Source organism: Rhinoraja longicauda, chromosome 9 (assembly GCF_053455715.1).
Source record: "Rhinoraja longicauda isolate Sanriku21f chromosome 9, sRhiLon1.1, whole genome shotgun sequence".
Lineage (NCBI taxonomy): Eukaryota > Metazoa > Chordata > Chondrichthyes > Rajiformes > Arhynchobatidae > Rhinoraja > Rhinoraja longicauda.
In genome coordinates this window covers 63,804,167-63,828,539 of record NC_135961.1, presented here as the reverse complement: position 1 = coordinate 63,828,539, position 24,373 = coordinate 63,804,167, and the positions used below count along the sequence as shown (strand labels likewise).

At 41.8% G+C, this 24,373-nt stretch overlaps 1 protein-coding gene across 9 annotated transcripts in view; it reads left to right on the top strand.

The window, feature by feature from the left end:
- The window catches only part of pak5 (p21 protein (Cdc42/Rac)-activated kinase 5), a 150,676-nt gene that overhangs the window by 62,241 nt on the left and 64,062 nt on the right, over positions 1–24,373 (top strand). For 5 of the 9 annotated variants that reach the window (XM_078405632.1, XM_078405633.1, XM_078405631.1 and 2 more), the window contains 2 exons: positions 10,136–10,201; positions 22,577–22,800. In XM_078405632.1, the coding sequence (XP_078261758.1) occupies positions 22,597–22,800 (204 nt within the window). In that variant the 5' untranslated portion in view covers positions 10,136–10,201; positions 22,577–22,596. Of the gene's footprint in view, positions 1–6,046; positions 6,140–10,135; positions 10,202–11,185; positions 11,300–14,412; positions 14,617–22,576; positions 22,801–24,373 lie in introns of those variants that run through there. The other 4 variants (XM_078405635.1, XM_078405634.1, XM_078405637.1 and 1 more) reach the window with 3 other exon arrangements.

Here is a 24,373-nt window from a genome sequence, read left to right as displayed (position 1 = left end):
TAAATCTAAAAAAATCTAAATCTAGTTGCAGTTGTACAGGGCCCTAGTGAGACCGCAACTGGAGTACTGTGTGCAGTTTTGGTCTCCAAATTTGAGGAAGGATATTCTTGCTATTGAGGGCGTGCAGCGTAGGTTTACTAGGTTAATTCCCAAAATGGCGGGACTGTCATATGTTGAAAGACTGGAGCGACTAGGTTTGTATACACTGGAATTTAGAAGGATGAGAGGGGATCTTATCGAAACGTATAAGATTATTAAGGGGTTGGACATGTTAGAGGCAGGAAACATGTTCCCAATGTTGGGGGAGTCTAGAACCAGGGGGCCACAGTTTAAGAATAAGAGGTAGGCCATTTAGAACAGAGATGAGGAAAAAAAATTTTAGTCAGAGAGTTGTGAATCTGTGGAATTCTCTGCCTCAGAGGGCAGTGGAGGCCAATTCTCTGAATACATTCAAGAGAGAGCTAGATAGAGCTCTTAAGGATAGCGGAGTCAGGGGGTATGGGGAGAAAGCAGGAACGGGGTACTGATTGAGAATGATCAGCCATGATCACATTGAATGGCGGTGCTGGCTCAAAGGGCCGAATGGCCTACTCCTGCACCTATTGTCTGTTGTCTATTCTCAAATTATGAACAATTTATGAACTTTTCCCACAAAGGCGTTCATTTTTGGGAATACATGTCTTGCGTCTACTAAAGTTTGTTTTTGTTTTCATGAATGGTGTGCTGTTTTCTGTACATGGGATGTGTTGACCCAAATATCCAAAGTACATCAAGCAAATGGTCTTGTACTTTTCTCCTGGAGTGCATAACTTTATTTGTTACCTATTATGTTTCATTTATCACAGCCTTGCAGATTCCCTGAGCCTTCCAATATTCTCTTAAAATCACGTCGCATCTCTCTCACTGTTCACACCCTTACCTAGTAAAACTGGATATTTTAATAAAAATATTAAATGCTGGAAGCTCACAACAGGTCAGGGTGCAGGTGTGGAAAGACAAACAGAAAATGTTTCAGGTTAGAGGCACTTTGTCAGAATAAGAAAAGAGAGATTTAAAAGAAGTAAATTTAAATGGCTGTAGAAATTGGAACTACCATTTTTTTCTCGGTTCAATAAGCAAAGTGACATGGTTGTGCAGCGGTAGAGTTGTTGCCTGACAGCGCATGCAGCACCAGAGACCCGGTTTCAATCCCAACTATGGATGCTGTCTGTACAGAGTTTGTACGTTCTCCCCATGACCATGTGGGTTTTCTCCGAGATCTTTGGTTCCCTCCTCCAATCCAAAGACGTACAGGTATGTTGGTAAATTGGCTTGGTATAAGTGTAAATTATCCCTAGTGTGTGTAGGATGGTGTTAGTGTACGGGGATCACTGGTCGGTGCGGACTCGGTGGGCCGATGGGCCTGTTTCCACATTGTATCTCTAAACTAAACTAAGTACTAATTGTCGTTGCACCTCTACACAGTGTACAGATATAGCTGCCTAATGCAAAAGAGACCTGTTATTCCCGCACTGTTTTCTCCATTAATGGACTCTCAATTCAATGCCATTCCGTGACCTTCAATTGCATAGGCTCCAATTATGTTTAATACCCTCGTGTGTGCCACCTTATTGTAGGCCATCTGAGGGTAGACTGTATCCATTGGCTCCTCCTTCGCCATTCTGCTAGTTGCAACATCATTAAAAAAAAAACTAACCAATTTGTCAAATGAAAGTTACAGTTTGATTTCACTTTAATGAATCATGTTAACTTTTCAGTCCTACTACTAATTTCTAATTTATGTCACTAAATCTAATTTCTTTTCAGTCCTACTACTAATTTCTAATTTATGTGACTAACCTATAGTCACTTTTAGTAGATTCGAGCATTTTCAGAATACCGATGTCGGCCAGTACTTTGCTGTTGTCTCTCTCCCTCCCTTTCTTAAGTTAGCAGAATGAATTTGCCACTTACTAATCTACAGAAATTATTCTAGTTTAGTTTAGACAATAGAGATACAGTTTAGAGATACAGCGTGGAAATAGACAATAGACAATAGGTGCAGGAGGAGGCCATTCGGCCCTTCGAGCCAGCACCGCCATTCAATGTGATCATGGCTGATCATTCTCAATCAGTACCCCGTTCCTGCCTTCTCCCCATACCCCCTGCCTTCTCGCCATACCGCTATCCTTAAGAGCTCTATCTAGCTCTCTCTTGAATGCATTCAGAGAATTGGCCTCCACTGCCTTCTGAGGCAGAGAATTCCACAGATTCACAACTCTCTGACTGAAAAGGTTTTTCCTCATCTCAGTTCTAAATGGCCTACCCCTTATTCTTAAACTGTGGCCCCTTGTTCCGGACTCCCCCAACATTGGGAACATGTTTCCTGCCTCTAACGTGTCCAACCCCTTAATAATCTTATACGTTTCGATAAGATAAGAAACAGCCCCTTCGGCCCACCGAGTCCGCACCGACCAGCGATCCCCGCACGCTAACACTATCCTACACACATCAGGGACATTTTACAATTTTACCAAAGCCAATTAACCTACAAACCTGTATGCCTTTGGAGCGTGGGAGGAAGCCGGAGATAACCCACGCGGTCACGAACTCTGGTCTCTGGCGCTGTAAGGCAGCAACTCTCCCGCTGTGCCACTGCCACCGTTCTAGAATTGATGGAATTTTGAGAGATGACAGCCCAGTGTATTCACCGCCTCCAAAATCATCATTCCCTTTTAAAACTTTAGGATGGAGGCCATCCATCCTTGCGGTTTTATTGGCCTTTCAGCCTCATTGATTTTAATGAAAAAATAATTGGAGAAAATATCTGCTTAAATTTTTGAAATATAACATTTTTTTCCAGTATGCAGATAATAAATGCTAGGGATAGACTGATGAACTTGTAAGGCTATAAATGTTCATCTGATTTTGCCAGATGTAATGGAACATTTTATTAGTAGGCATCTAACATTAGCTTAATTACACAGTATGCTTCCCAAAAGTACTTATTTTGGGAAGCATATACAGAAAGGTGATCATTGCATCTGATTCTTTTCCTCTGTTGTTGGTTTTTATTATCCTAGTAGGAAATTTAGTTAAGGGCCAAGAATGGCGGCACGGCGGCGCAGCGGTAGAGTTCCCGGAATGGCGGAGCTGTCATATTTTGAAAGACTGGAGCGACTAGGCTTGTATACTCTGGAATTTAGAAGGATGAGAGGGGATCTTATCGAAACGTATAAGATTATTAAGGGGTTGGACACGTTAGAGGCAGGAAACATCTTCCCAATGTTGGGGGAGTCCAGAACCAGGGGCCACAGTTTAAGAATAAGGGGTAGGCCATTTAGAACTGAGATGAGGAAAAACTTTTTCAGTCAGCGAGTTGTGAATCTGTGGAATTCTCTGCTTCAGAAGGCAGTGGAGGCCAATACTCTGAATGCATTCAAGAGAGAGCTAGATAGAGCTCTTAAGGATAGCGGAGTCAGGGGGTATGGGGAGAAGACAGGAACGGGGTACTGATTGAGAATGATCAGCCATGATCACATTGAATGCTGGTGCTGGCTCGAAGGGCCGAATGGCCTCCTCCTGCACCTATTGTCTATTGTCTATTGCTGCCTTACAGCGCCAGAGATCCGCGTCCTATCCTGACTACGGGTGCTGTCTGTACGGAGTTTGTATATTCTCCCTATGACGGTGGATTTTCTCCGGGTGCTCTGGTTTCCTCCCACATTCCAAGACTTGCGGGTTTGGAAGTTAATTTGCTTCTGTAAATTGGCCATAGTGTGTAAATTGGCCATAGTGTGTAAGATAGAACTAGCGTACATTGGCTGATCATTGGTCGGCGGACTCGGTGGGACGAAGGGCCTGTTTCCATGCTGTATCTCTAAAGTCCAAAGTAAATAAGGTTATCCTTGCAGTTATCTGGAAAACTGCTATTACATTTCTTCATCAGTCCAAAAATCCATATTTGTTATTTTAAATTCTGTCAGCTATCTTTTAGAAAAGGCATAAATATGGTAATCATATTGGAGAACCATTAAAATGCTACTCAACTTTGACATTTATTGGTCGCACATACATTGCAATACATTTTATGATTATTAGCAGTATAGAAAGTTAGGAAATGTTTGAAGGCTAAGTAAAATAGGCCTTCATGGAAATTTCGACCAAAATTCCATTTTGACATGTGAGATGTCTGCAAAGTGCATCAGGCTTCACTTGCTTTCTAATGCTAACTTGAGAAAACGTCCGTGAGGAAGTTTGTGGCATTGACCTTTATTTAGTGAAGCTTTTGTAATGGGTGACATTTCCAGGAAATATATGTGTGGAACAGGATTGTGGAACAGTTACAGAGCCAACCCATCTCCTTTCGATGACAAGTATTCTTTTCCTCCAGATACCCAATGCAATTTCTGGCCAAAATGGTACAAAACATTTTCATTGTAGAACCGCACTGCACCAAAAGCTTGAGAGTAACTTTAATGCTGTTGTTTGCCTGTACAAAATAGCATGTTCTTTGGGTACTTTCTTACTCTCCTAATGCAGGCAGGCCTCACAACCAGCAGTGAAATAGAACATTAAAGCAAAAATAGACACAAAATATTGGAATAACTCAGCGGGCCAGGCATCATCTCTGGATAGAAGGAATGGGTGATGTTTCAGGTCTGAAGAAGAGTTTCGACCGAAAACGGCCCCATTCCTTCTATTCAGAGATGCTGCCTGTCCCGCTGAGTTTTAGATTTTAGATTTTTTTTTAGATTTAGAGATACAGCGCAGAAACAGGCCCCTCGGCCCACCGGGTCCGCGCCGCCCAGCGATCCCCGCACATTAACACAATCCAAGGGACAATTTTTTTACATTTGCACAGCCAATTAACCTACAAACCTGTACGTCTTTGGAGTGTGGGAGGAAACCGAAGATCTCGGAGAAAACCCATGCAGGTCACGGGGAGAAAGTACAAACTCCGTACAGACAGCACCCGTAGTCAGGATCGAACCTGGGTCTCCGGCGCTGCATTCGCTGTAAGGCAGCAACTCTACCGCTGTGCCATCTGCAGTTCTTTCCTACACAGTACATTAAAGCAGTCTGTTTTGCTGTTTAATAGATCATTGTTGTTCCTGCACCTCTAGTCCACTTTCCAGCCCAATCATCACACCATTTCATTCTCCCCACTTTACCCTTAATTCCTTTCAGATTTTTCCACTGGCCTTTGACTTTGGTGGTAAGAACAGGAAGGCAGATTATTATTATCTGAATGGTGTCAAGTTAGGAAAAGGAAATACAACGAGATCTGGGTGTCCCAGTTCATCAGTCACTGAAAGGAAGCATGCAGGTACAGCAGGCAGTGAAGAAAGCCAATGGAATGTTGGCCTTCATAACAAGAGGAGTTGAATATAGGAGCAAAGAGGTGCTTCTGCAGTTGTACAGGGCCCTAGTGAGACCGCACCTGGAGTACTGTGAGCAGTTTTGGTCTCCAAATTTGAGGAAGGACATTCTTGCTATTGAGGGAGTGCAGCGTAGGTTCACTAGGTTAATTCCCAGAATGGCGGGACTGTCGTACGTTGAAAGACTGGAGCGACTGGGCTTGTATATTCTGGAATTTAGAATGCTGAGAGGGGATCTTATTGAAACATATAAGATTATTAAGGGATTGGACACGCTAGAGGCAGGAAACATGTTCCCGATGTTGGGGGAGTCCCGAGCCATGGGCCACAGTTTAAGAATAAGGGGTAGGCTATTTAGAATGGAGATGAGGAAAAACGTTTTCACTCAGAGAGTTGTGAAGCTATGGAATTCTCTGCCTCAGAAGGCAGTGGAGGCCAATTCTCAGGATGCTTTCAAAGAGAGAGTTAGATAGAGCTCTTAATGATAGCGGAGTGAAGGGATATGGGGAGAAAGCAGGAATGGGGTACTGATTGTGGATGATCATCCATGATCACGGTGAATGGCAGTGCTGGCTCGAAGGGCCGAATGGCCTACTCCTGTACCCATTGTCTATTAACCTACAGATTAGTGGTAATTTACAATGGCCAATTAACCTACCAACCTACATTTCTTTGTGATGTGGCAGGAAACCCAGAAGAAACTCATTAACGAGTCGTACAGCCCAGAAACTGGCCCTTTGGCCCAATGCGACCATGCCAACCAAGATGCCCCATCTAAGGTAGTCCTTCCTTTGGCCCTTATCACTCTAAACCTGTCCAATCCATGTATATGTCCAAATGTTTTTAAAATGTTGTTATTGTACATGCCTCATCCACTTCATCTGGCAACTCATTCCATATCCCCATCACCCACTGTGAGGAAGCTGCCTCTCAGGGTTCCTATTAAATTAGACACAAAATGTTGGAGTAACTCAGCGTGTCAGGTAGCATCTCTGGAGAAAAGGAACGGGTGACATTTCGGGTCGGAACCCTTCTTAAGAGTTTCAAGAAGGATTCACGGTGGCGCAGTGGTACAGTTGCTGCCTTACAGCGAATGCAGCGCCGGAGACCCGGGTTCGATCCCGACTACGGGCGCCGTCTGTAAGGAGTTTGTATGTTCTCCCCATGACCTGCATGGGTTTTCTCCGAGATCTTCAGTTTCCTCCCACACTCCAAAGACGTACAGGGTATGTAGGTTAATTGGCTTGGTAAATGTAAAGATTGTCCCGAGTGGGTGTAGGATAGTGTTAATGTGCGGGGATCATTGGTCAGCGCGGACCCGGTGGGCCGAAAGGGCCTGTTTCCGCGCTGTATCTCAAAAAAAACCCCATCACCTATTCCGTTTCTCCAGAGATGCTGCCTGACCTGCTGAGTTCCTCCAGCATATTGTGTCTACTTTCAGTATAAACCAGCATCTGCAGTTCCTTCCTACGCATTCTTATTCAATTAGTCGGGTTGGGCCTACGTTCTTTGAAATAGAGAAGAATGAGTGGAGATTCAACGTAGGGTCATTAAACAATTAAAAAAACAACTTTCTAAAATAAAATAGATTTGTTTCCTTTCTCATAGAAATAAATATCTGGGGTTCTGTATGTAAAATAAATGGGTGAAAGATAAGTGATGAGTTGCAAAATTATTTTACTCCAGGGAATGTTGAGATGAAAATCACTACCTAATAAAAGTGATGGGGACAGAAATCCTTACCACAAATTATTTTTGGACTTGTGCGTGAAATGCATAACCAGCATGGAATTAATGGGCTGAATTCCCTCTCTTGTGTCATAAATGTTTCTCCTTTTTTTCCCCTCAAATTATTAACCTGCTTTGTCATTTCTTACCCTCCCCTTCAATTGAATAAAATGTTGGTACTATAATTCGCACAAAGCCATTTGGCAGCCTCAAGCCTTTCTTCTAGTTTTATTGCATTCCCTGATGCAGGGGAATGTTTAACAGCAATTATAAATGGTTGGGAGTATATGATGTGGCTGTGCATGACCAGTATCACAAACAAAATCAATACACTCTCTTTTGCACTTCAGTTGTGATATGCAAATTCGGTGTTTCATTTGCTTTTAATTTCCTGATGCTTTCAGTGAAAGGGCCAAGAGTCAGAAGTTGAATTCTAATATTTCTCATTATTTCCCACTTTTGAAAGGCCTCAAATCCATACCAGCACCCAGAGAAATTCCATTAGTCCTCGTCCCCTACTTATTTGCCAGAACACAGACCTTCGATTGACAGTAATTAACAGATAACTAGATCTAGTTTGCCATCTAATTAACAATGTGCCTAACATTGACCATAATGGAAAGGAATTGTAAGTAAAAGTCGACGTTAAGTAAAGGGCTAATTGTAAAATTTAACTGAATTCTAGAAAGAGATCAGCACCTGAAGCCCTGAAAATTGCCCCACTCTTATCCCAAATTGCAAATCCCAGGTCTTATATTCTGTGGAAGCATCTTGTTGGACATCCTCTAATTCTGGGAATTTCGTTCTAAATTAACCTCCCATCATGAAATTGCTATTTGAATATTTCCCCCTGAACTATCTCCTATCATAAATTATTTTGGGAAATTTCACCTTGGATTACTTTCCATATTGAAATTGCCATTTGAAAATTTCACGATTTGAATGAAATTATTGATACCATCTGATTAATGCACCATACCGAGTAAATATGTATTCATTCAACCATATGGTATTGCAATTTTCTTCATAAGTGAAGGTAAATGTATGATAATCTTTCAAACAAGCCATTAACTTGCTATGGAGGGCGTGCAGCGTAGGTTCACTAGGTTAATTCCCGGAATGGCGGGACTGTCGTATGTTGAAAGGCTGGAGCGATTGGGCTTGTATACACTGGAATTTAGAAGGATGAGGGGGGATCTTATTGAAACATATAAGATAATTAGGGGATTGGACACATTAGAGGCAGGAAACATGTTCCCAATGTTGGGGGAGTCCAGAACAAGGGGCCACAGTTTAAGAATAAGGGGTAGGCCATTTAGAACGGAGATGAGGAAGAACTTTTTCAGTCAGAGAGTGGTGAAGGTGTGGAATTCTCTGCCTCAGAAGGCAGTGGAGGCCAGTTCGTTGGATGCTTTCAAGAGAGAGCTGGATAGAGCTCTTAAGGATAGCGGAGTGAGGGGGTATGGGGAGAAGGCAGGAACGGGGTACTGATTGAGAGTGATCAGCCATGATCGCATTGAATGGCGGTGCTGGCTCGAAGGGCTGAATGGCCTACTCCTGCACCTATTGTCTATTGTCTATTGTCTAACATCTCCACCCTGATTCTTCCATCCACCTGTACTTGCATTAGTTTACAGAAACCAATTAATCTAACAACCGGAATTGTTGACGTTTCGGGTCGAGACCCTTCTTCAGTCTGAAGAAGGGTCTCGACCCGAAACGTCACCCATTCCTTTTCTCCCGAGATGCTGCCTGACCTGCTGAGTTACTCCAGCATTTTGTGAATAAAAACCTTCGATTTGTACCAGCATCTGCAGTTATCTTCTTATATTACCTTACCTATCCACGTTCTTAGGAGATGCTGCCTGACCTGCTGACTTACTCCAGCGCTTTGTGCCTTTTTTTGTCAACCAACATCTGCAGTTCCTGGTATTGAAGGTAGTGGATGTGATGGTACTTCTGATCTTCCCCCACTTAAAAAAAAAATAAAGTTAAAAAGGAACTCATCTTTCATTTATTTGACAAAGAACTCTTGGTATGAATGAATGAATGAATGAATGAATGAATGAATGAATGAATAAGTTTATTGGCCAAGTATGCGGCAATAAAAATTTAATATTTAATATAATTTAATAATTAAATTAAATAATAAAGTATACACAAGGAATATGCCTTGGTGCTCCGCTCACAAATGACAGCACAAACATACAGTTAATAATTAAGAATAAAGCATAACACAACAAAACAATAAGGATACAACATTACAGTCTAAACATGTGGGTGGAAAATAAACCAGAACAAAAAAGAGACTACAGACTTTGGTTATTAGTAAATGACCTTTTGTAGAATTTGTCATAATCTGTGTTTCAGAATGATCAGCCAGTACAGCATTCTTTCTTCTTTTACCCTGCGTCTGCCTAGAGCTAAATTCTGAGCCAGGCATCTCATCATCTTGCAGAGCTGAGGGAGAAATTCAGTGGTGTATTCACCTGAGACAGGAAAGTTAATTACTTCGATTTTAAATTGGATTATCCAAACCCCTGTCACGTTTATATTCATGTATTTAAATGCATGTAAAATAGAATGGAAAACATCGTGATTTGTGAAGAAATTCTAAGTGTACGGTGACCTCCCTTGAACTGTTTCTTCGAACATTGGTCTGATGCAGCCACCCACTGCATCTGCAGGTATGGGAGCAGATTCATTCGATTCCATGGCTCCCAGATAAGGCACTGAAAATACTTGTTCATTAAAAAAAAAAACCCGATGCATTTCTGTGCTTCCTTGGATCTCACTCAGGCCTTTTAGATGTTATGTTTTGACTGATGCTACACCTGCACCTTTTGTTTAACTGATGAATGACTAGAATCTGCTGTCTGGAAATGTCCATCACTGCTGTAGCGTTGCCAAAGACAACAGCTTTGGCTTTGAGCAAGGCACTGTGTTCAGTGGTATCATGTGGTGCATAGATTATCAAGATAAATGGCAGGCAACATACTCTGCTTCACACTATCTCATAAATAGAATACCTTGATTTTTTTTTGCAGATGGAATGCAGTCCAGATGAGCAGTACAAGTTCTTTGGCTGATATCTGTTTTCCAGCATTATGAGGGTAAGTGCTTTATATGGGGGGGAAAAAATCTCATATGCAAGGAGGAATTTAATTCTTTTAGCAATAGTTGCAATATTTTCAATTAAAATACTATTTTGCCTGGGATAAGCATGCTATTTTGCATGAATTAATCATTTTATAATACACCTGCTCTATCAATGTATTTGTTTAATATATTTAATGTTTTGTTTCTACCCTGCTTGTTTCAAAAATGAGAATACATAGCATAATATTTTACATTGTATTTTCATTAGTCTTGAGACAGAAATAGTGCGTATACTATTGTTAACACTTGAAACCGAATCATTGTTCTTGAATTGAGCGAGGAAGTTTTATTGTAGGGTAAATTTGATAAATTCTACTAAAACGGAATGCAGTCAAATTTAATCTTTACTCTACTCATCTTTAATAGAAGGTAGACACAAAATGCTGGAGTAACTCAGCGGGACAGACATCATCTCTGGAGAGAAGGGATGGGTGACATTTCGGGTTGAGATCCTTCTTCAGACTGAGAGTAAAGGTCTAGCATTTTGTGTCTATCTTTGGTTTAAACCAGCATCTGCAGTTCCTTCCCACACACTACTCCTCATCTTTGTATGATTCCTCTATTTGCAGTAAAGGTCTTGGAGGTTCCTCGTCGATATTTCCAGCGATATGGATCACAGCCATCTTAAGAATGTACTTGATAGCAGTAAAAGATTACTTAATCAAAGTCTTTATCACTGTCCCCATTACAACCAGATTTACAATCAGTATTTTTCAGCTCCGGTTGTAATTTGTTTAGGATGGTCACAACCCTGGTTGAATTTTCGTAATTGTCATTGATACAGTCAGACCCTTGCAAGAAAGAAAGGCTTGCATTTATAAACTAATTTTCATGAGCTCAAGGTATCACTAACTGTTTTACAGCAAATCTTTACAGGGCGGCACAGTGGCGCCACGGTAGAGTTGCCGCCTTACAGCCCTTGCGGCGCCAGAGACCCGGGTTCCATCTCGACTACGGGGGGGTTGTCCGTACGGAGTTTGTACGTTCTCCTCGTGACCGCGTGGGTTTTCTCCAGGATCTTCGGTTTCCTCCCACTCTCCAGAGGCGTACAGGTTTGTTGGTTAATTGGCTTGGTGTAAGCGTAAATTGTCCCTAGTGTGTGTAGGATAGTGTTAATGTGCGGGGATCGTTGGTCGGTGCGGCTCGGAGGGCCAAAGGGCCTGTTTCCACGCTGTATCTCTAACCTGAACGAATAAGGATTGTGATCCCTGTTGTAACGTCAGGCAGCGTATTAACCACTTTGTGTACAGTAAGATAGACACAAAATGCTGGCGTAACTCAGAGGGTCAGGCACCATGTCCAGAGAGGAATAGGTGGCGATTTGGGTTAAGGCCCTTCTTCAGACTCTATTGACTCTTTAGACTCGACTTCAGACTTGTTCCTCCGGCTCTAGGATCATATTTTAAGTAGTCTGAAGAAGGGTTTCGACCCAAAACTGCACCTATCCCTTTTCTCCAGAGACGCTGCCTGACCCCCTGAGTTACCCCAGGATTTTGACTAACTTTGGTGCAGTTCCTTCCTACGCGTTGTGCACAGTGAACTCTGATAATGGCAAAGTAATCAAATTCTAATTAGTTTGAGTGAAGGATGAATGTTGGCTAAGCTGCCTAGCCTCATTCAATATAAGACCAACATGATCATGCTTTTGCCGAGTGAGCATCTTCAAGCATCTCACCTGAACACTGACAACTCTAATACAACACTGAAATCTCACCGTAGACTTTTATGCTCCAATATCTAGAATGGCACTTGACAGTCCAGAAATGGACCCTTTAGCCCACTACGTCCAAGGTAACATTTTTGCCCATCTACCAGCATTAGGTCCATATCCTGGGACATAAATTAGATTGGGTGAGTTGTCTTAATAATAATAATACATTACATTTGTATAGCGCTTTTCTGGACACTCAAAGACGCTTTACAGGGTAAATAATACATAAAAATAAATAAATAAACAAACAGAAAAGGAAGAATAAGGTGAAGACGGTCAGTGGTTGAAGGCAGTGTTGAACAGGTGAGACTTCAGTGATGTTTTGAATGTGGTGAGTGAGGAGGAGTCTCTGATGGTTTGAGGTAGTGAGTTCCAGAGGGTGGGAGCAGCGATGGAGAAAGCCCGATTTAAATGCTAAAATGGCGTTTAAACATAGTAATCCTATCTGATTCCACCAGCTCCTCTGGCAGTGAGTTCCAGCTGGCAATCACACCTTGTATTTAAAAAACATCCCAAAATCATCCTTAAAACAACTTCTCACCTAACCCATGCCCCATTGTTCTTCATCTAACTCAAGAAAATGAACTACTAACAAAGCAATGAACACGGGCGGCACAGTTCGCAGAGGTAGAGTTGCTGCCTGACAGATGCTGTCTGTACGGAGTTTGTACGTTCTCCCTGTGGCCACGTGGGTTTTCTCTGGGCGCTCCGGTTTCCTCCCACCTTCCAAGATGTGCGGGTTTGTAGGTTAATTGGCTTCGGTAAGTTGTCCCTGGTGTGTAGAATAGAACTGATTTATGGGTGATCATTGGTTGGCATGGACTCGATGGGCCAAAGGGCCTGTTTCCACACTATATCTCTAAAACTAAAAGCTAAAACACCAATAATAGAATCTAAATCCTAGGCATCTGAATTACCAAATTTTGAGATTGTACAAAATGTTTGATATCCTCAAGTTGACCACATAGTTGGTAGGTAGTGTTGGCTTGACTACTGCATTTGCCAGCACCACCTTGTTCCTTTGTATTGCTCTGGATGTTTTTAAGCTTGTTTTAGAGATACAACGTGGAAACGAGCCCTTCGGCCCATCTAGTCCACGCTGACCATCGATCACCTGTTCACACATCGCACTTGTTCTATATTATCTCACTTCCCATCCATTCCCTACGTACAAGGGGCAATTTTTACTGAGGCCAATGAACCTCCAAAAATGCACGTTTTTGGGGTGTAGAAGGAAACCGGAACCTCTGAGGAAACCCATGTGGTCACAGAGGAACATGCAAACTCCACGCAGACAGCACCCAAGGTTATGATCAAACCCAGGTCTCTTGCGCTGTAAGGCAGCAGCTCTACCAGAGGTAGGTGCCTGAATTAACAAACTTGTCCTAAAACGTTCTTGAATTGTTATTTTAATCTTGCCACAGGTCTTCACATTTTAAATGCTATCCCGCCACTTTCTCACATTGTTTAGCTTGTTTAGGTAGTGTGTAGCAATTCATTCTTCCCTCGCGCAATTAAAGCATGGAATAGTCTTCACCCTACTACAGTTCCTCAACCAGACGCAACTAAATTTAAAGTAGCTCTTCTTCTCCAAGAAGCCCCTCTTGCATAAGTCCATACTCCGCCACCTCCAGTTTAAATTCCATTTGGAATATTTTGGAGGACCAAGAACCAAGTTGATGTTAGTTCTCCAGATGAGAAGATCTACTGGTCACAAATTTGTGGACAGATCACAAGCTGTAAGACTTCCCCTATTCATACCCTGTCTCCATTGCCTTCTTAAATATCATAAAGAGAACATTATGGACATACCCAGAAGAGGCAGCTTCTGTGGAGAGAGAAAAAAGGTTTTACCAGAACTGGGAAATGATAAACAAGTTTTAAAATTAAAAGAGGAGTTGAAAAGGAGGAGAGAACAAAGAGAAAGGTGCAAGGTGAAAGATTGATGAAGGGATAAGTAAGGGAACAAAGACCACATTGGAAATGTGATTGGATGAAGTAGAGTAATTACCCTTGGCTGTGTGGGACTGTTTTTCTCTCCAAGGATATTCCCTGCCTTGCTGGTTATTCCAAATATTCTGTTTCTTACATTTGAAGATTTCAACACCTGCACTAATTTGCTTATTTATCATTTCAATTTAACGCTTCTAGATCCCATGACCTTTTCCAGTATTCCACATTGCAAAATGTGTAGGAAGGAACTGCAGTTGCTGGGTTTATAACACTTGGCCTACACGATCTCCCGGTTGCCAAACTTTTTAACTCCCCTCCCCATTCCCATATTGACCTTTCTGTCCTGGGCCTCCTCCACTGTCAGAGTGAGGCCGCATGCAAATTGAAGGAACAGCACCTCATATTTCACTTGGGCAGCTTACAGCCCAGCGGTATGAACGTTGGCTTCTCTAAGTTCAAGTAACTCCTGCATTCCCTTCCCTCCCCTCTCTCCCACCTTAGGCGGCTTACCAGTTCCACTGTTCGCATCCTTGTATCCCTCTCGTCAGCACTTCTTCCACTCCCAACAGTGGGCCGTTATGGACTCCACCCTTCCTGAGGTCATCTGTTGCCGGCCTTGGTTTGTTCTGGCCCTTTAACATCTTTAACAGCATTTCCATCTCAAACGGGGTACATTTGCGGCATGCCTTTGGTGTTAAGGATATGGTAAGGAATGGTATTTATTCACAAAATGCTGGAGTAACTCAGCAGGTCAGGCAGCATCTCAGGAGAGAAGGAATGGGCGACGTTTCGGGTCGAGACCCTTCTTCAGACTGATGTCAGGGGGGCGGGACAAAGGAATGGTAATTTGATATATCAGAGTCAGAATATTTACCTTTACTTGGAAGGTGTGACATTTGATGAAAGGCCGGGAAACCAATGGGTGACTGAAATACGATTTCTACGATAACAATTTTACGCTAACAATGAGAAGGAAGGAACTGCTGATGCTGGTTTGAACCGAAGATAGACACAAAATGCTGGAGTAACTCAGCGGGACAGACAGCATCTCTGGAGAGAAGGAATGGGAAATGAAACATATAGATATATCTGTATATATCTTTATATACATCTACATATAACTATATATATCTACATCACCATCTGCATGTCTCGTTTCCCTTTCCCCTTACTCTTAGTCTGAGGAAGGGTCTCGACCCAAAACTTCACCCATTCCTTTTCTCCAGAGATGCTGCCTGTCCTGCTGAGTTACTCCAGCATTTTGTCTACCTTCGATTTAAACCAGCATCTGCAGTTCTTTCCTACACATACTGCCTCTCCTGCTGAGTTACTCCAGTATTTTGATTAGATAAAGGATATTCCCTGATACACCTTAAATGCTGCATTTTGTGTTTTTCTTTAAGGGATTGAAATTGGTCTCTAGTCTGAATATTATGTATTCCACCAAATGCTTTCATCTTCTGCAATTTTTTTCTATATTTTTTAAGTAGTTAAGCAACCATTCATTGGAGAGAAGTTACTCAACACAGCTCAGAACAAAGATAATAATAACCAACTGCGAGGCATTGAATATATTATTTTAGTAGAACCATAATATTCTTGCAGTCGTGCTCAATTCCTTCAGTGAATTAGACGTGATGTGCACTCTGTGCAGGTGTTCAGTGTGATGTACCAATTTCTTAGATTTGCCATGATTTGCTGAGAGACTAATCTTGTAGGAAATTGTAGTCATTCACTGTGACATTTCATTTCCTCCCAATTCTTTATTATTTTCATTCCTGACAGATAATAGGCACATTTCTGCTTAAAGTATTGAAAGCACCAAGAACAAATCCTGTTGAGCTAGCCAACAACCGTTGCTTTTAATGACTATACATTATTTTTAGGGCCTTTATTTGAGCAGCAGAATATGGTGTGTTCTGTTACACAAATCACACTTTTGGATGCACATTTGTTGTGATTTGTTGCCCAGTTGGAACATTTTTCTTTTGTTTCAATTTTTTTTTTCATCCAATATGTGATTTAATTAAAGGTAGACACAAAAAGCTGGAGTGACTCAGTGGGACAGACAGCATCTCTGGAGAGAAGGAATGGGTGACGTTTCGGGTCGAGACCAAAAATTATTTTGGTGTTGGCTGGGAAGCAATTCCATTGTTGGTAGGCTTAGTTTAGAGATGCAAGTCAAGTCAAGTCAAGTTTATTTGTCACATACACATACACGATGTGCAGTGAAATGAAAGTGGCAATGCCTGCGGATTGTGCACAAAAAGAATTACAGTTACAGCATATAAATAAAGTTAATAAGTTACTATAGTGCAGACAAAAATTTAGTCTCTGCAGTTATAAAAGTTGACAGTCCTGATGGCCTGTGGGAAGAAACTCCGTCTCATCCTCTCCGTTTTCGCAGCGTGACAGCGGAGGCGTTTGCCTGATCGTAGCATCTGGAACAGTCCGTTACTGGGGTGGCAGGGGTCCCTCATGATCTTGCTTGCAGCGTGGAAACAGGCCCATCGGCCCACTGAGTCCACGCCGACCAGCGATCACCCGCACACTAGTTCTATCCTACATGCCAGGGACAATTTACATAGGGCAATTAACCTACAAACCCACAGGTCTTTGGAGTGCGGGAGGAAACCGGAGCACCCGGAGAAAACCCATGCGGTCACTGGGAGAACATGCAAATTCTGTACAGACAGCAACTGTATTCAGGATGAAACCCAGATCTCCGGCACTGTAAGGCAGTAACTCTACCGCTGCGCCACTGTGCCGCCCTTATTTATTTATTAAATACTCACACTAGGTAGAATAATTGATTTATTCACTCAGCAGACTGATTTATTCACTCGGTGCGGTGCTGGCTCGAAAGGCTAAATGGCCTCCTCCTGCACCTATTTCTATGTCTAGACAAATAGAACTTATTTCGCAGTTCCTCTGATTTCTCATCACCAATGAGTTGCGAGTTCAGCTCTTGATATCAAGATGTAATTTGATCAAGTGTGGAACCAAAGAGTCCTTAAAAAAAATGGAAGGCAGCATACATTAAGTTGAAACATTCCAATGGTTGTGGTTACACCTTGCACAAAATAAGAAGGTTTGAGTTGCAGGGCATCAATGCAGAAGTTCAAACACCTTTACTGCTTCATCATTAACCACCTTTCCATCATAAGATGGGGATGTTTAGTAATGACCACATTCTCAATTTAATTTGCAAGTCCACAGCAACCATTTAACCATATTGAAATAATTTTAGTTTAGTTTAGACATACAGCGTGGAAACAGGCCTTCCGACCCACCGCGTCCGCTTCGACCTGCGATCCCCGTCCGCAAGCACCATCAATCCTACACATACTGGGGACAATTTTACCAAAGCCAATTAATCTACAAACCTGTACGTCTCTGGAGTGTGGGAGGAAACTGGAGCTCCCAGAGAAAACCCACACCGGTCAGGGGGAGAACGTATAAACTCCGTACAGACAGCACCTGGAGTCAGGATCGAACCCGGGTCTCTGGAGCTGTAAGGCAGCAACCCTACTGCTGTGCCCTGTGCTTTTTTTCTCTGTAGCCCTATTCAGGTCAATAGGATTGTAGATCCTGGTGCTCAATCTGACTTGGCACAGCAATTGACATCAGATTAGAAATATTAGGCATTGTCCAGTAAAATCTGATTCTGTTTTACTATAATTGTTGATTTCTTGTCAAGGTATAATTTTTTAAAAAATTCTCTCAGTGCAATTAATCACAATTCCACGTGTAAAAATATGTTAGTGATATATAGTAAAATTATTATTTTTAATTTCTCTGAAGTTTGATTCTGAATGTGAATGGTTAAATACATTTTTCTACTCAATGAAATCAGCTATTTTAATACAATATGGATGAGGGAACTTGATGCAATTTTACAAAATAAACCAAGTGGACTGTGAATTGTGATGGATGTGAAACATCTAAGAGGCTTCAAAACAATTTAAACGGATTGGGCAACTGTGTAAAAACACGGCAGATGTAATATAATGTGAATGAATCTGAACTTATTATTTTAGTAAGAAAAAATATGAGTTAGATGCAGGAAAAATGTTCCTGATTTTGGGGGAGTCCAGAACTCGGGGTCACAGTTTAAGAATGAGGGGTAGGCCATTTAGGACTAAGATGAGGAATCATTTTTTCACCCAGAGAGTTGTGAATCTGGAATTCTCTGCCACAGAAGGCAGTGGAGGCCAATTCACTGGATGTTTTCAAGAGAGAGTTAAAATTTAACTCTTCGGGTTAAAGGAATCAAGGGATATGGGGAAAAAGCAAGAACGGGGTACTGATCTTAGATGATCAGCCATTATCATATTGAATGGCGGTGCTGGCTCAAAGGGCTGAATGGCCTACTCCTGCAACTATTTTCTATGTTTCTAGTGGGAAAGTCTAGGACTAGAGGTCATAGCCTCAGAATTAAAGGATGGAGATAAGGAGAAATTTCTTTAGTGAGAGGGTGGTGAATCTGTGGAATTCTTTGCCACAGAAGGCAGTGGAGCCCAAGTCAGTGGATATTTTGACAGCAGAGATAGATTCTTGATTAACACAGGTATCAGAGGTTATGGGGAGAAGGCAAGAGAATGGGGATAGGAGGGAGAGATAGGTCAGCCATGATTGAATGGCGGAGTAAACTTGATGGGCCAAAGAGCTTAATTATACTCCTATTCCTTATGATCTTATCACAAAGTGCTGGAGTAATTCAGCGAGTCAGAACACGGGCAACATCGGGATCCTTCCTCAGACTGATTTAAACATAGACACAAAATGTTGGAGTAACTCAACGGGACAGGCAGCATCTCTGGAGAGAAGGTATGGGTGACGTTTCGGGTCAAGAGCCAAATGTCACCCATTCCTTCTCTCCAGAGATGCTGCCTGTCCCGCTGTGTTACTCCAGCATTTTGTGTCTATCTTCAGTTTAAACCAGCATCTGCAGTTCCTTCCTACACACTCAGACGGATTCGGCCGAGCTACTCCAGCACTTTGCGTCTACAGAAATTTCAGAACATAGCCCCAGCTTCCGACTTTCGGGCTCATCTTCTTGGCAGTCAGATCATTTAAGAATACCAGATACACTTATTTCAAAATACCATTGCAAGCCAGTCGTTTGATTTGTAATTTAGTTTGTTATTTCTTTAATAATTGTGAATGAAATAACTTATCTATAATTGGCACCTTCAATGCAAAACAGATGTTCATCTCATAGCTTTGCTATGTAGAATTGAAAAGAGAAACCACATTGTAGTTACGAATGGTTGATTTTGTTTACTGAATCTTGGGCCCGTCTGTTTGTGCTGCATTAGGTTCTGTTGCTAGGATCTCCGAAGATTACAAAAAAATGCCACTGTGGTCTTGTCATATAATTGGCGAATCTGTCACATATTGGGAACAGTTTGTAAAAAACATTCCTACACACGTTCCCCCCTTGAATGCACTGCACATGTGTGCTAGCACTGAACACTTAACAGCTTCTGATCCTTTGTGGGGGTGGGGGGGAGGGGATGGAAGTGTGCAGAACAGAGGAATGTAGGATGGGGAGGTGAGAGTTAGAGTTGAAGGGATAGAGGGGTTATCTTCATTGGATAAAGGCTTCCACAAGTGAACACTGAAATATGTAATAATAATAAATCAATCGATTATGGAAGCTAGAATCCTGAAATTATAGTGGATTTTGGGCTAACATTTAGGCAGCATTTATGGAAAGAGAAATGTTTAAAGTACTGGAATCTCTGACCAGACATCCACTACCAATGACCTTGAGCTGCAGCTTACAGTGAAGAAGTCTCGGCTAATTTCCACAGGGTAACCTCAAAGCAGCTTCTGTTCAATTCAGTTCAATCGGCAATTGACATTGAAATCCTTGGTGATGTTCCTCATCTGTGTTCTATTTTTTGTGGCAGATGTGACTTCATACTAATCTCCTGGCCCTAAAAAAAGGAAACAGCTGGTAACCATCTCTGGAATTTCCATGTGTAGGGAGGGATTGCAGATGCAAAAATAGACACAAAATGTTGGAGTAACTCAACGGGTCAAGCAGCATCTCTGGGGGAAAAGGAATAGGTAAAATTTCAGGTCGAAACCCTTCTTCAGACTAAGACAACTTCAGACATCAGAATTTTTTAGATTTAGAGATACAGCGCAGAAACAGGCCCTTCGGCCCACCTAGTCCGCGCCGCCCAGCGATCCCCGCACATTAACACTATCCTACACACACTAGGGACAATTTTTACATTTACCCAGTCAATTAACCTACATACCTGTATGTCTTTTGGAGTGTGGGAGGAAACCGAAGATCTCGGAGAAAACCCACGCAGGTCACGGGGAGAACGTACAAACTCCGTACAGATGGCGCCCGTAGTCAGGATCGAACCTGAGTCTCCGGCGCTGCATTCGCTGTAAGGCAGCAACTCTACCGCTGCGCCACCGTGCCGCCCAGAAGAAGGGTCTCGACCTGAAACGTTATCTATTTTTTTCCAGAGATGCTGGCTGACCCGCTGAGTTACTCCAACATTTGAAAATTATTAAAACAATTAAAAAAATATATAAGAATCAACTTTACTCTTAATTTAATTGGTGCCCAAACTTCCTCTGAATTGTTGATTAATTAAACTAAATTAGTTTAGTTTGTCATGTGTACCGAGGTACAGTGAAAAGCTTTTGTTGCGTGCTAACTAATTAGTGGAATGATTATATATGAGTACAATCGAGCCGTCCACAGTGTACAGATACATGATCAAGGGAATAATGTTCCGTGTAGTGCAAAGTCCACTAAATGGAGAGACAGTGTTTACAAAATTTGCATTCTGGCCTCCCAGAATCCCAGACTAAGGCAGAGATTTGAGGAAGGGTAGGAGATTGATTTGGCTAAAGGCCTCCGCCATTTTTGGCCCTGTTCGCTGGAGATGGATTGGTGGAACTGTGGAGACCATCTGCCCATGCACTAAAGCCGGGAGGGAGCTTCTAGTTGGCAGCAGTTCAGCTGGGTCCAACTGCTTCAGTGAGCAGACAACCAGAAGCTGTTGTTTCTCAAACAAAGTAAGGCTGACATTTCTACCTCTGGAGGGAAGGAATGTGTGACGTTTCGGGTCTCGACCCATCTTCAGGCTGAAGAAGGGTCTCGACCCGAAATGTCTCCTGTTCCTTCTCTCCAGAGATGCCTGTCCTGCTGAGTTACCACAGCATTTTATGCCTCTTCGGTGTAAACCAACACCTGCAGTTCCTTCCTACGCATGACATTTGCATCTGTTGGATGATCCAGTGAAGGTTTCAGCCCATTGAGTTTGCAGTGGCACAGGATGGAAACTTTCAGCAAGTCCTCTGTCCAAATTCCTTTGAATCTCTGGGCAGAATTGATCGAAGTAGCACAAAGGGTAAGGAAATTTAAAACAAGAACTGGATCACATCCAAAACCATGTACCCGTGGGAGATCCATGATTTATTATGGTGCTTCGGGCCCAATGTGTAATACTACATTCCAACATTCACGACGGCATTAATGGTATGATTCTCGCAGTTACACACTTCAAAAAATACTTTTAGATTGAATTCAGTTTCTTAGATAATCAGTCATTGAAATGGACATTTTAAGTTTCATGTTAAAAATATTTAATAACCCTGGCAATTTTTATCCTTAAACAGTTCAGATTAACCTTTCAAAAGTCGTTTTTAATGGTTTTAGGTCAAGACTTTCATAATCTGAAGGCAGGATATCCTTATTTGAAAATGTTTATCCAACGACACCAAGTTACCACTTTTAAGAAGCTCCACATGATGGTAAACAAACATAACATATGCAATAGACAATAAACAATAGGTGCAGGAGTAGGCCATTCGGCCCCTCGAGCCAGCACCGCCATTCAATGTGATCATGGCTGATCATTCTCAATCAATACCCCATTCCTGCCTTCTCCCCATACCCCCTGACTCCGCTATCCTTAAGAGCTCTATCTAGCTCTCTCTTGAATGCATTCAGAGAATTGGCCTCCACTGCCTTCTGAGGCAGAGAATTCTACAGATTTACAACTCTCTGACCAAAGTTGCTTATCAATAGCCAAGGACGTTTAATTGACATACGTACTGGCAACAGAAATTCTTACTTGCTGCAGCTTTATAGGCCTGCAAACGCAATAGCGCAATAAATAATTATACAGTTATCAATAATACAATAAATTGTCAGTAATACTGGGAAACATAAGTGCTTGATTGTGCATGGTCAAGGAAAATATTACATTTATAATTTTATATAGTAGAAATTCAAAGCATAACCCAACAAGGGACATTTTTTAATGTAATTTCTATTTTTAAGCGAGTAATATCATTGTAATATTGGGTGCATAACAATTATGAATTTTTAGATTCAAAATCATTGTAGTCAGTTTAGCAACATGGGAGAAATATCAATCAAGTCAAATACCTTGCACGTACCTTGTACATACTTGGCTAATAAATTTATTCTGACTCTGGTTATTTTTGTAAATTATTGATTTCTGCCTGCACTGCTCCATTCTGAATGTAGAACATCCTAAAAATGTCTTCAGATATTTTGGTTTCATACAATATATGATGCTTAATCACTTTTTCCCTATTTTACATGTTAAAGAAGTTTGACCAGCATGTTATCATAACGCGGCCTCTAATATTTTTCCAGATCTACTAGAATTTTCCAGTATGTTTGGAAAGAAGAAGAAACGCCTTGAAATCTCTGCACCGTCTAATTTTGAACATCGAGTTCACACTGGATTTGACCACCATGAGCAGAAATTCATAGGACTTCCTCAGCAATGGCAAAGCTTGCTTGCAGACACGGCGAATCGACCAAAACCTGTGGTTGATCCATCATGTATCACACCTATACAGCTAGCTCCTATGAAGGTACAGATTTTGCTCTTTGGCTTGGTTATATAATTTCAAATCTGCAGTGCAGTTTACATGTATTTTATTATATTGAGAAGCCAGCTGCTCTTACATAATAAGTTCATGTGATAGGAGCAGAATTGGGTTATCCGGCCCATCATTTTTACTCCGCCATTCAATCATGGCTGATCTATTTCTCCCTCTCAACCCATTCTCCTGCCTTCTCCTCATAACTCTTGACACCCGCACTAATGAAAAATCTATCTATCCCTGCCATAAAAATATCCATTGGCCTCCACAGCCGCCTGTGGCACTGAATTCCACAGATTCACCACCTTCTGACTGAAGAAATTCCTCCCCATCTCCTTCCTAAAGGAACGTCCTTTTATTTTGAGGCCATAACCTCTGGTCCTAGATTCTCCCACGGGTGGAAACACCCTCTCCACATCCACTCTATCCATGCCTTTCACTATTCAGTAAGTTTCATTGAGATCTCCCTCCATCCTAAACTCCAGCGAGTACAGGCCCAACGCCATCAAAAGCTCATCATATGTTAACCCACTCATCAGGGATCATTCTCGTAAACCTCTCTGGACCTTCTCCAGCGCCTGCACACCCTTCCTCAGATATGGGGCCCAAAATGGCTCACAATTCAGGTGCTGCTCGACTTACGTTCCGATAAATCCATTGTAAATCGAAAATATCATAAGTCGAAAATGCATATCGCTAGCCCGGGAAAAGATCAAAATTCGAAGTACGGTTTCTACTGAATGTGTATCGTTTTCGCACCATCGTAAAGTCAAAATATCATAAGTTGAAGCATCTTACTTCGAGGGGCATCTGTACTCTAAATATTGTATGACCAGCGCCTTATAAATCCTCAGCATTACATCCCTGTAATGTAACAATTGAACTTAGTGTCAAGATGAATAGTCGGTAAATAATGTTCGTATGTTCAATTTTTATCCTACTGATAGTGTAATTTGCCATGTGATGGTGGAAAAATAGAACATAGTCGGTTTGTACGCATATCTGCCAACTTAGAACCTCTTGAGACATACTACTGTGTTGATGTGAAAGTCCTGAAGTAAACTATATCCAGGCAGTCTTTGTACTCAGATTAAGATGATGAGGAGTGTTGGTGATTTCTGATTTCCCTGTGAAAAGCTCAGAGCAGTGGGATTGGAAATAGCTGCTCTGCTTTGCCTGTGTCGTGTACGTAACAAAAAAATGTTTTCGGTTGATCACCGAATGAACAGATGGGTCTACGTTTTGTTTTGTTATTCACTGTAATGGATTATTCTCGTGACTTTTGTCGGCTGCACCAAAGCCTTATCCTTTTGCAGAGTGAACTTGGGTTCAAGTCAGAATGTTGCCATCACTTTAACCACTAGAAAGCTCTTCCATAATATTTCTCTAATAGCTCAAGAATCAAATTTCTTGCAAATGAATGCTAATGTTCAAGGTCTTTAATGTTTTTAACAGTAAAATGCTACCCATGGACATACGTTGCAGTGTATGCTATTGTTAGCATAGTAAGACCTGAGTAATCTCCTGGACAAGTTTCGATCGCCTAGCTTGGGGTCGGAGA